General features: G+C 38.9%; 1 protein-coding gene across 10 annotated transcripts in view; it reads left to right on the top strand.

Annotated features, from left to right (window-relative positions):
• HERC1 (HECT and RLD domain containing E3 ubiquitin protein ligase family member 1) overlaps positions 1-14,523 on the top strand; it is an 86,085-nt gene that overhangs the window by 51,272 nt on the left and 20,290 nt on the right. For 7 of the 10 annotated variants that reach the window (XM_064388854.1, XM_064388861.1, XM_064388855.1 and 4 more), the window contains 16 exons: positions 343-582; positions 777-860; positions 1,342-1,862; positions 3,335-4,110; positions 4,811-5,009; positions 5,915-6,075; positions 7,226-7,342; positions 7,521-7,752; positions 8,475-8,599; positions 8,848-9,068; positions 10,248-10,516; positions 11,032-11,084; positions 12,295-12,495; positions 13,097-13,271; positions 13,465-13,735; positions 14,123-14,336. In XM_064388854.1, the coding sequence (XP_064244924.1) occupies positions 343-582; positions 777-860; positions 1,342-1,862; positions 3,335-4,110; positions 4,811-5,009; positions 5,915-6,075; positions 7,226-7,342; positions 7,521-7,752; positions 8,475-8,599; positions 8,848-9,068; positions 10,248-10,516; positions 11,032-11,084; positions 12,295-12,495; positions 13,097-13,271; positions 13,465-13,735; positions 14,123-14,336 (3,859 nt within the window). The remainder of the gene's footprint in view (positions 1-342; positions 583-776; positions 861-1,341; positions 1,863-3,334; positions 4,111-4,810; positions 5,010-5,914; positions 6,076-7,225; positions 7,343-7,520; positions 7,753-8,474; positions 8,600-8,847; positions 9,069-10,247; positions 10,517-11,031; positions 11,085-12,294; positions 12,496-13,096; positions 13,272-13,464; positions 13,736-14,122; positions 14,337-14,523) is intronic. The other 3 variants (XM_064388858.1, XM_064388857.1, XM_064388856.1) reach the window with 3 other exon arrangements.

Raw genomic sequence — 14,523 nt, 5'->3', positions numbered from 1 at the left:
CTAAGGTCCATAGTCAGCATGCATGTCCAGTTTTGCAAAACGTACCTGCTGAATTACATAGATTCAGGATTTTTTTTTTGTAGAAAACATTTCAAAAAGCATGTTGTTTTCCTGCAAAAAGACACATCAGCCTGACTGATGAGAACAGTGTTAAATACATCATTTGGAGGGATTTTTTAAAAATTGTTTTAACATATAAACGTACTGTTTTTCTCATTAAAAGCTTCTGTGAAAAACAGATAAAAGTAGACATACATATGCGTAAAGAATATTTTCATTGCTTTGTTGTGTTAAAGTGTATGTTCCTGATGTTTTTTCCCGTATGTTTGTTTTGCCTGCTAGTTCTACATCGTGAAGGAGAACAGAGGCAATGAAGGCACTTGTGTGGGAGTGTCTCGCTGGCCCGTGCATGACTTCAACCATCGCACCACCTCAGATATGTGGCTCTACAGAGCCTACAGTGGCAACCTGTATCACAATGGAGAGCAGACTTTGACTCTGTCAAGCTTTACCCAAGGAGATTTCATTACATGTGTGTTAGATATGGAAGCAAGAACTATTTCCTTCGGTAAAAATGGAGAGGTATTTAACATAATTATTTTTTGGTGTGTTTTCTTGCAATGGTAATATGGCATGGATAAACATGAGAGTCAAAACATTTGGCAGTTTCAGTACTTAAAAGATTTATAATACAGACATAACTTTCTCATGTTTCATGTTTTTGCTTGTTAGGGTGTTCTAAGATTGAGGGGCTTTTTGTTTTGTTTCTTCCCTAGGAACCAAAACTAGCTTTTGAAGATGTGGATGCAGCTGAGTTATACCCTTGTGTTATGTTCTATAGCAGTAACCCAGGAGAGAAGGTAACTTAAATGTTCATCTGTGGAGGTGTACTGGTTTAGGCTGGTATAAAGTCAGTATTCATCAGAGCAGCCTGTATAGTGCTGCTTTGAATTACTGACCAAAACAGTGTTGCTAATACAGAGTGTTTTAATTAATGTAATCTACTGTAAATTTAAAATGTATTTTACTATTTAGAATACATTTAAAAGCTTCATGTTCCACACAAAAAAATTCTATTCCCAAGAAATGAAGGAGAGCATAGTATTAGGATTTTTAGATAGTCTTCTGTGAGAAACCATGAAATAGCATAGTTTCAGCATCCTTGAGTCTGAAGGATGGAGGTTTTGCTCACTGTTAAGGTGGATTTCCTAGGGATTCTAAGGAGAAAAAAAAAGACAGTGCTAGTAATTATTTCTATTCAGCAGGCCACTCCAGTATTGATAAGAAGAGCTTATTGAGGTGTGTTGAGAAGATAATTTGTAAACTGTTCTCTTCAAACAGGTGAAGATCTGTGATATGCAGATGCGTGGGACACCGCGAGATTTGCTGCCAGGTGATCCCATCTGCAGTCCTGTTGCTGCAGTGCTGGCAGAAGCCACGATCCAGCTCATTCGAATCCTGCATCGCACAGACCGCTGGACATACTGCATCAATAAAAAAATGATGGAAAGACTGAATAAAATCAAAATATGTCTTAAGGAAGCAGGTCAAAAACTGAAGAAAAGTCGCTCTGTTCAAAGCAGAGAAGAGAACGAGGTGAGAGAGGAGAAAGAAAACAAAGAGGAGGAGAAAATCAAGCACAGCCGCCATGGCCTGGCAGAGCTCTCAGAGCTGCAGCTGAAGATGCTCTGTGTGGAGGTGTGGCCTGTCCTAGCAGTGATTGGTGGAGTGGATGCTGGGCTCAGAGTTGGAGGTCGATGTGTCCACAAGCAAACGGGCCGTCATGCCACCCTGCTGGGTGTGGTGAAGGAGGGCAGTACCTCTGCCAAGGTCCAGTGGGATGAAGCAGAGATTACAATCAGGTAATCCCATTTCCTACACTTTTCGCTATTTAGTGGTAGTGGTTTGTGGTTGGAAATCCTCAGAAGAAACATATTCTTTGTATTAGAGTCATACTTATCAATTACTTGAAGTGTGGACTTCAGTGGTATTGAAATTAAAGCTGCCTTGAGGTAGTGTTCATTCGTTCTCCCACCTGCCTTCGAGTGTTCAAGGCTGGAAGGTGATGCTCCTTTTTCCACCCATCTTGCAGACAAGCCTTCAAAGGGAAAGCACATGGAAGGAAGCTGAAATGAAGTTTCTCTGAGCTTGGTGCTTTCACAAGAATTGCCTGTGTATTTGTGTGGAAAAAATTTGATTAACTTAGTTTCTTGAACTCCTTCTGCCTGTAGCTGAAGAAGTCTTTTGAAGAAATTGAGCAGTAGTTTTTTCTTTTCCCTGCCAGTTACAATTACATTCTGTAATAGCCGAGGTCACTTTGCATTTCCAGCTGTTGCAGCATTATGTCTGTTTTGTCTTTGCAAAGGCTGTTGTCCCTTTGACTTAATATAATGAAGTGCAGTTGATTTAGTTCCAGGTATAAATTCTTTCAAGTATGCCCACGTGACAGTGTAACCTTAAAGTAAGAGTGCCCTTAAAATAATTCAAAGCTTTATTTGAGTGATGTGGAACAGCGCTTGATCATAAGCAAGCTTTTCATAAAGCATTTAATTAGGTTCATTTTTCACCTTTTTAATTAAAACCAAGCTAAAGCTTGCTTGCATTTTTGGGTAGAAGTTTACATTGTTAGATGGGAAAACTTTTTGAGATAATAAAAGAAGATTTAAAAGTCATTTATCTGGTGGATGTATGGAAATACAGGCTGATGAATTTTTGTCCGGCTTCGAGTGGAAATTAGTCAAGTGTAACAGTCCTAAATAGTACCAGAAGATATCACTGAATATAGATGGACAGGTAGGTAAATGTGTCTGTTAGGTTTCCTCACCTGTGTTTTTCAAAGGTCACTGTCCTCACCAGGGTGGTCTGTCCTGACACACCAGAGACAGAATTGTCCTGAGCTCTCAGTAGGGTGCTCGTGGTGATGAGTAGCTGAGGTCAATCAAAGCTTTTCCTTAATGTTTAAAAGTTTTTCTTTATAAGCTTTTATACCTGTTAAAATAATACTTACCTTCATATAGTTTTTCTTAATAAAAGTGTGTTACGTATTTCTGATAAATAATATATCCCGTGTTAGCACAGAATGGATAGCTTCTGTGGGGCTTCTGGATTTCAGTGCTTGTTGTTGAAAACCTGTGTATGCTTTGTTGCATTTGCTTTGAAACCATATCTCCCTGTTTTCTGATCATATCCTCATTTTCCCGTTTGCATTTAATTTTTAAATTGGTTTGTTTTGTTAAATATATTCTACATCTTATTTGCCTACATTACTTCCTGAACTTTCCTTCTGTCTCTCCCTCACTTGCTTTTTCCTGTGTCATTCTGATCTTTATTAAAGCTTCCCAACTTTTTGGTCGCCTAGTGATACTCCGTTGTATAATCTGGAGCCCTGTGAACCACTGCCTTTTGATGTTGCAAGATTTCGTGGGCTGACAGCCACTGTGTTACTGGACCTTACCTATCTAACTGGCATTCATGAAGATACGGGAAAGCAAAGCACCAAGAGACATGAGAAAAAACACAGACGTGAATCTGAAGATAAAGGGGAAGTGGACCAGAAAATGGAGGGTGACATTGGATCAGATACACGATTAGGCCAAAGTGCTGATGATAACAAAGGACATGTTGCTACAACCTCTAAGTCAGAAAATGAAATTGTTTCCTTTTCTCTAGAACCATCAACACTAGGTATGGAATCCCAACACCAACCTGCTGAAGGAAGAAAAAAGAATCATGAGCACACTCCACGAAGTCATGATATAGTGCAGTCAGAAATCCGAGCTGTACAGCTGTCTTACCTTTATCTTGGTGCTATGAAGTCACTTAGTGTTCTTCTTAGTTGTAGTAAGTACGCTGAGCTGCTGTTAATCCCCAAAGTGCTGGCCGAGAACGGCCACAACTCTGACTGCGCAGGCTCACCGGTGGTGCACGAGGACGTGGAGCTGCGTGCGGCGCTGCAGTTCCTGATGCGGCACATGGTGAAACGCGCGGTCATGCGCTCGCCCATCAAGAGGGTACTGGGGCTGGCAGACCTGGAGCGGGCACAGGCCATGATCTACAAATTAGTGGTTCATGGGCTGCTGGAGGACCAATTTGGTGGCAGACTTAAACAAGGTAATTTTCAAAATGAGATTAAAATGAATAGTAACAATGATAATACAATTAACATAATCTTGTCAATTTGTAATGGTTATACTTTGGAGGAATCTTAATTGGACAGAGAAATTTTACAGAACTTCATTTACTGTTTTATAGATATAACACTGATTTTTTTGCCTTTTTCCTAATTCCTTATCTTAATAAAAAGTGAATGCATATCAATCAGAAATAAGAGTTTTTAATGTCTTTAATATTTCTAAAAATGATCAATGCTGTGTATACTTGTCTGAAGGATTTGCACTTCCTCTAAACCAACAATAAAAATCCCTTAAAAATGCGACTTGCAGACTTGCACAGCTGGGTTAAAAATAGATTTATAGTTAATCAGCTGTACTTTTATTGAAGCCCTCTTCCCCTTTTGTCTGTTTTGAGAATAGTCCAGGCTGTTCCTACCATAAATCTGAATATCATAAACTTTTGCATAGGTAAATGATTTGTTTGCTATTTACCTTGTATCACTGTGAGAACAGCAAGAGCTCCTGGACTGATTTCTTTACTCAGGTCCATGAGTTAGTGGCAGAATCTGCACACCCCTTTCTTTTTCTGGGATGAATTCTAAATAACAATAGTTATTTTGAAAGTTTAGCCATGGGTACTGTTCTGATCTGCACAATTATATTAGTGTTGCAGTAACATCCTCACTTTTCTGTTGCAGAAGTGGAGCAACAAGTAGAAGAAGGTGATCAGTCTCAGCAAGCCCAAACACCAGTTACAACCAGCCCTTCTGCTTCTAGCACAACATCTTTCATGAGCAGCTCTCTGGAGGATACCACCACTGCTACTACGCCAGTAACTGATACAGAAACAGTTCCAGCATCAGAATCACCTGGTGTTATGCCTCTCAGTCTGCTGAGGTAAAATATCCTTTTAGCATGTGTGATTCTGTGGGTGTAGGGAACCAGTTGCATGGTTTATGTAGAATGTGTGTCTTTAGCTGCCAAAGCCCTTAAAAATGCTGCAAAGAACTGCTCCTGCAGAGGGACACAGTTTAAATGTTACTTTGCCTTGCAGGGTGTGCATTTTTTATTAGAAAGCCGTTAAGCTTTTGCTATACACTGTTTATAAGTGTAATATCTGAATTCTTTAAGAAGGAGAAAATGTTCTCCTTAAGTTGTTCAGTTCTCATGTTTCTTTGGTATAGTTTAAATTACAAATCTTGAAATTCATTTTTAATGAATGTTTGATTCTCAAACCAGAACAGATCTTGGTAGGTAACATCGTGTGAAGCTAAGATGTTCTTTCAGCTTACCCTGACGTACTGAAATGGAAGATAAACTACTGAATTTGCAGAGGCAGTTTGTGCTGTTGAAGGAAATCTGCTTTACCTTGCATAGAATACTTTTCTAAGTTTATTAATTCATAGACGTTTTGCAGACATCTTTTGATATAAGCCAGAACAATGTGTTCATACTATGACAGTGAACATCAAATACTTGCCATAGTAAGTCAGCTTTAATTTATTAGTCAGCCAGAGTTCTGAACAAACCATGGAAATGGGAAAAGTGTTTATTTATATTTTATCTCCTAGGAGACCTCCTGGTTTCTGAGGGGTTTTTTAATGTCATGCTTAGAACTTAACTGTAGAGATAAAGTTGGTAGAAATGAGCTGTTGCTTCAAATGTGTTGTGTCTTACACTTACTAAACTCAATTGCATCAAGTAGGATTTGCCAAGTGCACTCCAATTGGATGTACTTCTTGTGTCAGACCGTTTTCAGCACAGTTCTGTTCAACATAAATGTATATTGTTCTTTTTTCAAGGCAAATGTTTTCCAGTTATCCTACTACAACGGTACTTCCAGCACGGCGTGCTCAGACTCCACCAATATCTTCTTTACCAACATCTCCTTCAGATGAAGTTGGAAGGAGGCAAAGTTTGACCTCTCCAGATTCCCAGTCTGCAAGGCCTGCCAATCGCACAGGTAAACTTGTCAGTGGAGTAGAAATGGGGACAAGTTAGAGAAGTCACAGGAGCCCAGGGGCTGTGTTTTAAAAGATGGAAACCCAGCAGAGGTTCTTCTTAAGGCAAATGAACATTCTAAGCATTGTTGAAAACCTTTAAGTCACTATCTTAGGAAAAAAAATACAGATTATATAGCTGTAGGTTTTATCAAGCAAGTGAAATGAGTTTTTAAAAGCTGTGGATTGGATTCAAAACCAATAATGAAGCATAATTGGTAACCGGTTCAAAATGTTCATCTGATTTGGGCTTGTGTACTTGGTTGTGTGCTGCTGGTAAGTGCAGTAATTTTCTAACTTTTGTTAGATCTCATACCACACAGAAAACAAGAATGGATGTATTTCGTGGTACATTTACCAGTACTTTTTATTCTTGCCCTTACATCTGTGCTGTTAATTGGGATGTTTAGTGGTTCTTGTGTTGCACAGGAACTGATCTCCTCAGTTTCATGACTTTTTCTTTTCCTTTTGATTTAATAATGAGATGACTTGCTTTTAGCTGCAATTGTATCTTTACAACAGTGTTTGTTTGTTAGTACATTTTGGTCTTCACTGATTAGACATCACTTTTATGGCAAGTCAGAAACTGTTGGTTTTGGGCAGTAACTGACCTCTTTAGAGTCCCTTGAATGACTCTCTACAGAAACACAGCCATCATCCACAAAGAGGTTTTTCAGATATGTTCCGAGTTCAGCTGAGGTCCTTTTCTGTACCTTAAGAGGAATGTATAATGAATGATCTCACCATTTGGGAATCTCTGATTTGGACAAGGATAACTTTATCTAGGCTACCTAAATATGGATCAAATAGATAATTTGATACAGTTCAAAATGAAAACAATAGAAATTGCTTAAATAGTTCTTTGCACATCATCAGTACTTGATCAAACAGAGTCAGTCAACATAATCTATGTTACAAAGAAGAACGAACTCCATTTGGTTTTGTTACAGAAAGTATCTTATTTTGTGGAAAGTAATAAAAAAAAACAACTTGAGATAAAAGTTGGGACTAATTATTTCTTTAGTTCAAGCTGATACATCAAAGTAAGGTGTAATAAAGTAACACTAGAGAAAGATTTATGTGCTTTACAGTTATCATTTTCTGTCTTTTAAGCTTTGTCTGATCCAAGCAGCCGGCTTTCAACATCCCCTCCTCCTCCTGCCATCGCTGTTCCCTTGCTAGAAATGGGGTTCTCCCTCAGGCAAATTGCAAAAGCTATGGAAGCTACAGGTAATCTACAGCTATAATACCAGTTTAACTGAAAGATTGGATACACGTGAAACACTTGTTTTTCAGTAGAATACTTGATTTTTAAGTTTTATAACCATTTCTGTGGAGAAACAGATTGCTTTTTTTATAACCATCAGTGGTAAACTACAGTTCAGAAGTGTGGTTTTCCTACTTTCAGGTGCCAGAGGAGAAGCAGATGCACAGAACATCACAGTGCTGGCCATGTGGATGATCGAGCACCCTGGAAACGAAGATGATGAAGAGCCTCAGTCAGAGGGAACTGTAGAGTCACGGCATGGAACAGTTGTCTCTGGCAGTGGTGGGAAATCTGGGGATCATTGCTATTTGCAGTCTCCAGGTGATATCCCTTCTGCTGATGCCCCTGAAATGGAGGAAGGCTTTAGTGAGAGGTAGAAGAATTTTCTTGTAATTGCTTGTAATCTGTTTCTGAAACTGGAAATCTCACTAATTCATTGTTGCTGATGGAGAGTTACTTTGTAATGTAGCTTTTGAATTTTGTTACAGCATGAGCAGAAGCAAAGATGCAATTAAAGTAGGCGTACATGGTGCATTTATTTTCCTGTACTGTTTGCATGCAGAACTGGGGAAGAATGTAACTGAACATGTTTTCTTCACAACAGAAAAAGAAAAGAATGAAAAAAATGAGGGCTGATAGTTGTATTTTAACTAAAAGACCAAGTAATAAAGGAAAATTCCATTAAAATCAGGTTTTGCCAAATTCACATTTTAGACCAAAGGTGAATTGACTCAGCCACCAACAACAGAGATTATTTTATTTCTTCAAAAGAGGAGAAAAAACTAATTCAAGCTGGTTAATTAACTATTCAAGCTACTAATTAACCTAGTGTAAAATGAGCGCTCTCTCAAAGTTTGTGCTGTGCTTAGGCCCTCTGGAAGATCAAATAGGTGTTGACTTTGCTGCATCTGATTTGTTTGAGGTAACTTTTACAGTCAGAACAGTATATATGTGCTCCTTGAAACTGAAGATTCTTGAATTCCTTTTTTTTCTTACATTAAAGAAAGGAAAAAATGCTGATAAATATGACTTAGTTACTGTATGTGGTTGTTTAAAACTTGGTTTAATTGATCTGTAAATTCCAAATTCCTGTAGCCCTGATAACCTGGATCATGTGGATAATGCAGCTGCAGCGAGTGGCCCTCCCTCTCGAAGTCGGTCAGCTGTCACACGGAGGCACAAATTTGATTTAGCTGCCCGAACGTTGCTGGCACGTGCTGGTAAGGGACAGAAAGAACTCCAAAGGCTTTGCTTATCCAGGAAATGAATAGGAAGGGGACTGGGACTTAGCATGACATTTAGAAAACTCCTCATATGCGTGCCAATGTATATTTAAGAGTTTTATGTGTTGATAAGTAGATTGTTTAGCAGAATAGTTAAAACAAAAAGGAAATTGAAAGTACAGCCAGCTCTCTACCATGGAAAATAAAAGTCCTGCTTTCCTGTTTCTCTCTTTTCCCACCTTGAGCGGGATTGTACCGCTCAGTGCAGGCCCACAGGAACCAGAGCCGCAGGGAAGGGATCTCCTTGCAGCAAGATCCAGGGGCACTGTATGACTTCAACTTGGATGAGGAGTTGGAGATTGACCTTGATGATGAAGCAATGGAAGCTATGTTTGGGCAAGATCTTGCTAGTGATAATGATATTCTGGGAATGTGGATCCCAGAGGTACTGGATTGGCCTACCTGGGTGTGTGTGACTGCAGCAGGGGCTGCTTTAACTTACTGCTTTTTGCATGCTTATATTTTCAAGTTTAAAGTAATGTGTATGTTTAGAGCCTCTTTGAAAGTACCCTAATAAGTGCCAGCAGTGCTTAAAATCATCTTGTGTTCTGTAGCATCACTTCTAGATTAAGAATAGAGATTTCTTGTGTTTCTTGCTCTGCACTTCCACATGTAGTTTTCTCCTCCCTCCCATGAAAGATGAGAACAGAACTCATATAGTTATTCTGATAATACCAATTAGAAATCAAGTAGGTGTTTCTAGGTGGTTTAGCTGTGTGAAATGACAAGCATAGTTATAAATATTTCTTGTCCTGCTACTGCTAATAGTATCTAATCTCTAGCAACATAATTTGCACTTCAGTCAGTTTTTCTTGTGTCATGTAGTCCATTCTCTGGGAAGGATGTGGTGGCAGTTCTCACTGAATTTTTCTGTAGAGCACTAAATTAACTATTGAGGTGGAAAACAAAGATGATAACAGCACTTTGTTAATCTTTGAGTTATCCATGTCAGATTAGACAATGAACCCATAAGACTTAGCTTTTCATCTCCTAGTTATGATGCTACCTAGCTTTGATATGGAAGCAAGTTGCAGGATGCATGTTGAATTTTTCGGAGCACTTGTGTCACTGAAACATCTCAATGAAATTACTGACTTAGGACAGAAGTGTAATTATGAAAAATGGGAGTTCACATTGAGATAAAACCTTGATATTTGCTGACACACATGGTAATTTTTGTTGCCCAGTAAATGTAAAATCTGGTTGTCTGAAAGCTAAAAAGTATTCTTTTCCTTGTTAGCTCCAGTTTCAGCCAAGTTCTGAGGAGAACCAGATACAAACACTGTTGAATGTGACAGTGTTACAAATGAAAAGTTACACTGTCAAGAGCTCTTGAGTCAATCTAGCATGAAATAGGAAATTAGCTCCTCTGAAACTACTTGAAAATGTTTTTCCTAGCCTGAGATGGTCTTCATTATGTCATAAATTGTATGTTTCTGCTTTGCTTTTGTACAAGTCAACCATATAAATATCACTCAGTGATAGAAATGTGCAGAGACACCTACCTAAGGATATTGGCATGTTTTATATCTAAGGTGCAGACACTTATTCTGTACAAATAACGTGTGAAAATCTTGCTGTACAGCACGTCTGTGAATCTGAAGATAGAGAAGAAGTGGTGGTTTGTGAGCTGTGTGAATCCAGCGTGGTCAGCTTTAACCAGCACATGAAGAGGAACCACCCTGGCTGCGGGCGCAGCGCCAACCGCCAGGGCTACCGCAGCAACGGCTCCTATGTGGATGGCTGGTTCGGTGGGGAGTGTGGCAGTGGGAACCCCTACTACCTCCTGTGTGGAATCTGCAGAGAGAAATACCTGGCCCTCAAGAGCAAATCTAAAATATCAGCCTCAGAAAGGTACCAAAATAGGAGACGGTGGATACAGAAAGGAAACTAAACATGGTTATGAGCCATCAGCATTTTAGGGATTTGGTTTAAGAGAGAAGACTTCCTAGCAGGATTTTCTGATACTTAAAATAATTGTCTGTATTTGACAAATGCATATTTAGAAAAAAAAAGCTTGCTTTGATATTTCTAGTTTCGAAATTAAGAACAAGGATTAATTTCCTGGGATGTTGCCTCCTTCTTAGTGACTTTTGAAAGCCCATAATCAATTTTCTCTGACAATTCTGGTATTTTTTCTATGGACTTTTTGTACATTAGTACTGCAAAGTGCTTCCCCGCTCCACACACACTTTCAGAAGCCATTTTATCTGTTTGTCTGTTACTAGGCTTTTCTGGAATTGTTCATAAATACATGTAGACCTAACAGTAAAGTTAGACTAAAAAGGGAACCAAATTAAAAATGTTTTATGCATATTTATAAAATATTAGAACCACTCAGTAACTTTCTTTGTTGTTTTTTCGTACAGGTACAAAGGCCAGGCCCCTGATCTAATAGGTAAACAAGACAGTGTCTATGAAGGTATGTTTTTAAGTTGCACAGGGTTTTGTTTTTTCTAACAGGTACTTTCATGCAAATAAACCTGAAGGTGTATTTTAAAATCTCTTCCAGTTAGATACAGTATTTTAGTTTTGGGGACTTATTTAGTTCAAATCGCAACATAAAATCTGTGAATTCTTTCCCCTCTCTTTCCACTGTAAGCGGCTAAAAGGGCAAACACCTAACTTGGGGTTGATAATTTCTTGTGAGGAGATGTTACGTCCAGAACTGCACATACAAAATCTTATGTTCAAATATCTTTCTTCAGCTGCCTTTGTCGGAGAAATTAATTAGTGTAAGTTAGTGTCCCAAAAGTCTGCCATTAGTCTTGTTCATAATTCTTCTCCCTTTGTCCAAGCTGAGAGCATCCTGAGGGTGGCTTTCAGTTTAAACAGATTATTTCTGATGTGTGTAGAAAACCTTTCCCAGTTGGTTGTGTGATTCTGGTCCATTCTGTAACTCTTGTGATCACAATTGAGTGATTAACCACATTTGTCTATTTGAGACTAAATGAGTGCTGCAGTACTTAGGGCAAGTCTGCCTGCTGTAGATCAAAGGTGTTCTGATTCTACTGTGCGTGGAGTGAGACAGAGGAGGGAGATCAGTCAATGTAAACTGACTTGTATGTAAATGGTTGGCAAGTGAAGGAAGTGTCTCACTGAGTTGCATGTAAAGTGGTTTTTCTTTGTTGTTGGGGCTTTTTCCAATTCCCTGGGAATGAAAAGCAAAAGCCTGGGTGTTCAGTTATAACCCATGCTTTTTTGATAAACATGAAGACCAGAAATTTCTAACATCTGTCTTTACCATTCAGTCCTTTGGAATACGCACTTGTTACCATGATTTAAAGCACTTTTCACAGTACCCTAGGTTTTGGAGCTGTCTTGTGTTGTATGTGATGACCCCTAATGTGTTTTTAAAGAGTAGCTAGTCTGATCCTTCAGAGAATCTTCCATAAAATTTTGTGCAGTATAAAGGTTAGGTTGAATAGAGAGGGCCAGGAGCAGGATTTTGTTTTTCTGATTTACTTTGTTGTGTCTATGTCAACATCAGAAGCTGACTTTTAAATTCTGCTGTGCTGAAGATTACAATACACATTTCATACCATCTGCTGTTTTGGTTTTTTTTAATTAACTGAAATTATGTAATATTTGAGCTTTTGTAACGAAGTCTAATTATATTTCTCCAATTCTAGAAGACTGGGACATGTTAGATGTGGATGAAGATGAAAAGCTGACAGGAGAAGAGGAGTTTGAACTATTGGCTGGGCCTCTTGGGTTAAATGATCGGCGCATTGTACCTGAACCTGTTCAGTTCCCTGACAGTGACCCTCTGGGTGCTTCAGTTGCAATGGTGACAGCCACCAACAGTATGGAAGAAACACTGATGCAAATAGGTACATTTGAAATCCATTTAATTTAAAGAAAGAATTATAATAGTAACAGCAGCAGCAACAGCAATAATGATAACAGCTATCACCACCTCCTCCCCTTTTTAGTGGGGCTTTTCTAGAGGCAAGGCAGGAACATCCTGACAGTATTTCCTGCCTGCCACCATGAGGAAGTGGAGACCAGCTCTGAATTGTCCTTTTGTTATAGGGAAATCAGAGAGAGGAGTGTGAGGCATTATGAATTGACAGAAGGATTGAATTTTGCCAGTGAAACTTGTGACTGTAGTCAAACAGTAGATGCCAGTAAAATGTTTTGCAGAACTCAATGAATGGATTTAAGTTGGGACATAAGAATAGTCCCCTCTGATGGAAAAGGGAATCAGAGGAATTAAGATTTAGTATGTCACATTGTGTTCATGTCTCTTTGAAAATAAGGAATAATTAAATTACGGAGTGTATTTTCCTCTCAGTAATTATTATTGTAGTTCTGTGTGTATGAAATACTGAAAAATGAGCAACTCAGGCCGACTTTGCTTCTGTTCTTATTACTATATGATAATGTTTTGTTTTTCTTTAAACACTTATGCAAATCATCATTATTTCCAAGGCTGTCACGGCTCAATAGAAAAGAGTTCTTCTGGCAGGATAACCTTAGGAGAACAAGCAGCTGCTCTGGTAAATCCACATGACCGTGTCATGGCTCTCAGAAGAGTGACAGCTGCTGCCCAAGTGCTCCTGGCAAGAACAATGGTTATGAGAGCGCTCTCACTTCTGTCTGTCAGGTTTGTAGCATCTTTGGCAACATTTCCACCTTTCCTTTTGTAAACCAGTTACGCAGTTCTGTTTGATAATGATGCAATTTCAGACTAATTGGGGAAGCAATTCTTGTGTCTGTACTTCCATAATACTGCTGAGAGAAAAAGTTCTGTTGATTTTGTTCTTTTGAACCAAGGGGTTTTATATCCATTTCCACAGTGGTTCCAGTTGTAGCCTGGCAGCTGGCCTTGAATCCCTGGGACTGACAGACATCCGCACTTTGGTTCGTTTGATGTGCCTGGCGGCAGCGGGAAGGGCAGGCCTGTCCACCAGCCCAGCCACGGTGTCCAGCTCCACGGAGAGATCCAGGGGCATCCACAGCAAAACCAGCAAGCCCATCTCTTGCCTCGCCTACCTGAGCACTGCAGTTGGCTGCTTGGCATCAAACACTCCCAGTGCTGCAAAGCTGCTGGTGCAGTTATGTACACAGGTAGGACTTCAGTACTTACTTGAGACTACTACGATTACTTGTGCTTTTACTGTCTCAACTGGGGTGAGAATGCTCTCACTTTGAGGATCTCCTTAGAGTCCTTTTTTATGGCTTTGTACCAGAGGTATGTTTGATTGTTGGTAAAAATGAAGTAACTGTATGTGTCTTTGCTGAGTATTCTTTTCAGATGGGAAAGTGGATGTGCTTTTTCTGTTCATAGGGTTTTCTGTTAAGGTTTTGGTTTTCTAATTGAGTCAATTCTATGCAGAGAACAGAAAAATAAGAGGAAAAACTGTAAAACCCAGCGCAATTTATGCAACTGAAAATGTTTCTAAATTTGATAGTTCTGTTTGTTCTGATTATTTATCATCAATTATTTCTTTTCAGAATTTGATTTCTGCAGCAACTGGTGTGAACTTGACAACAGTTGATGATCCAATTCAGAGAAAATTTCTACCAAGTTTTTTAAGAGGAATTGCAGAAGAAAGCAAACTTGTCACATCTCCAAATTTTGTGGTTACTCAAGCACTAGTAGCATTGTTGGCCGACAAAGGGGCCAAACTGCGGCCAAACTATGATAAAGCTGAAATTGAAAAGAAAGGTATGATACAGCTTTGTTTTTAAATATTAACCATTAGATCTTCAGTTCTTCATTTGTGTGTAAGGGAGAGACTTACTAGAATAATATATAAATAGACACAATTTTAAAAATGGACAAAACTTGCTTTGATAAAAGGAATGTTATGGTTTATGATACACATTTTATTTAGAAATAGGCCTTACTCTGT

The sequence above is a fragment of the Passer domesticus genome, chromosome 14 (assembly GCF_036417665.1).
Source record: "Passer domesticus isolate bPasDom1 chromosome 14, bPasDom1.hap1, whole genome shotgun sequence".
Lineage (NCBI taxonomy): Eukaryota > Metazoa > Chordata > Aves > Passeriformes > Passeridae > Passer > Passer domesticus.
The sequence above is the reverse complement of the archived record's forward strand: the minus strand, read 5'-3'. Positions and strand labels throughout refer to the sequence as shown.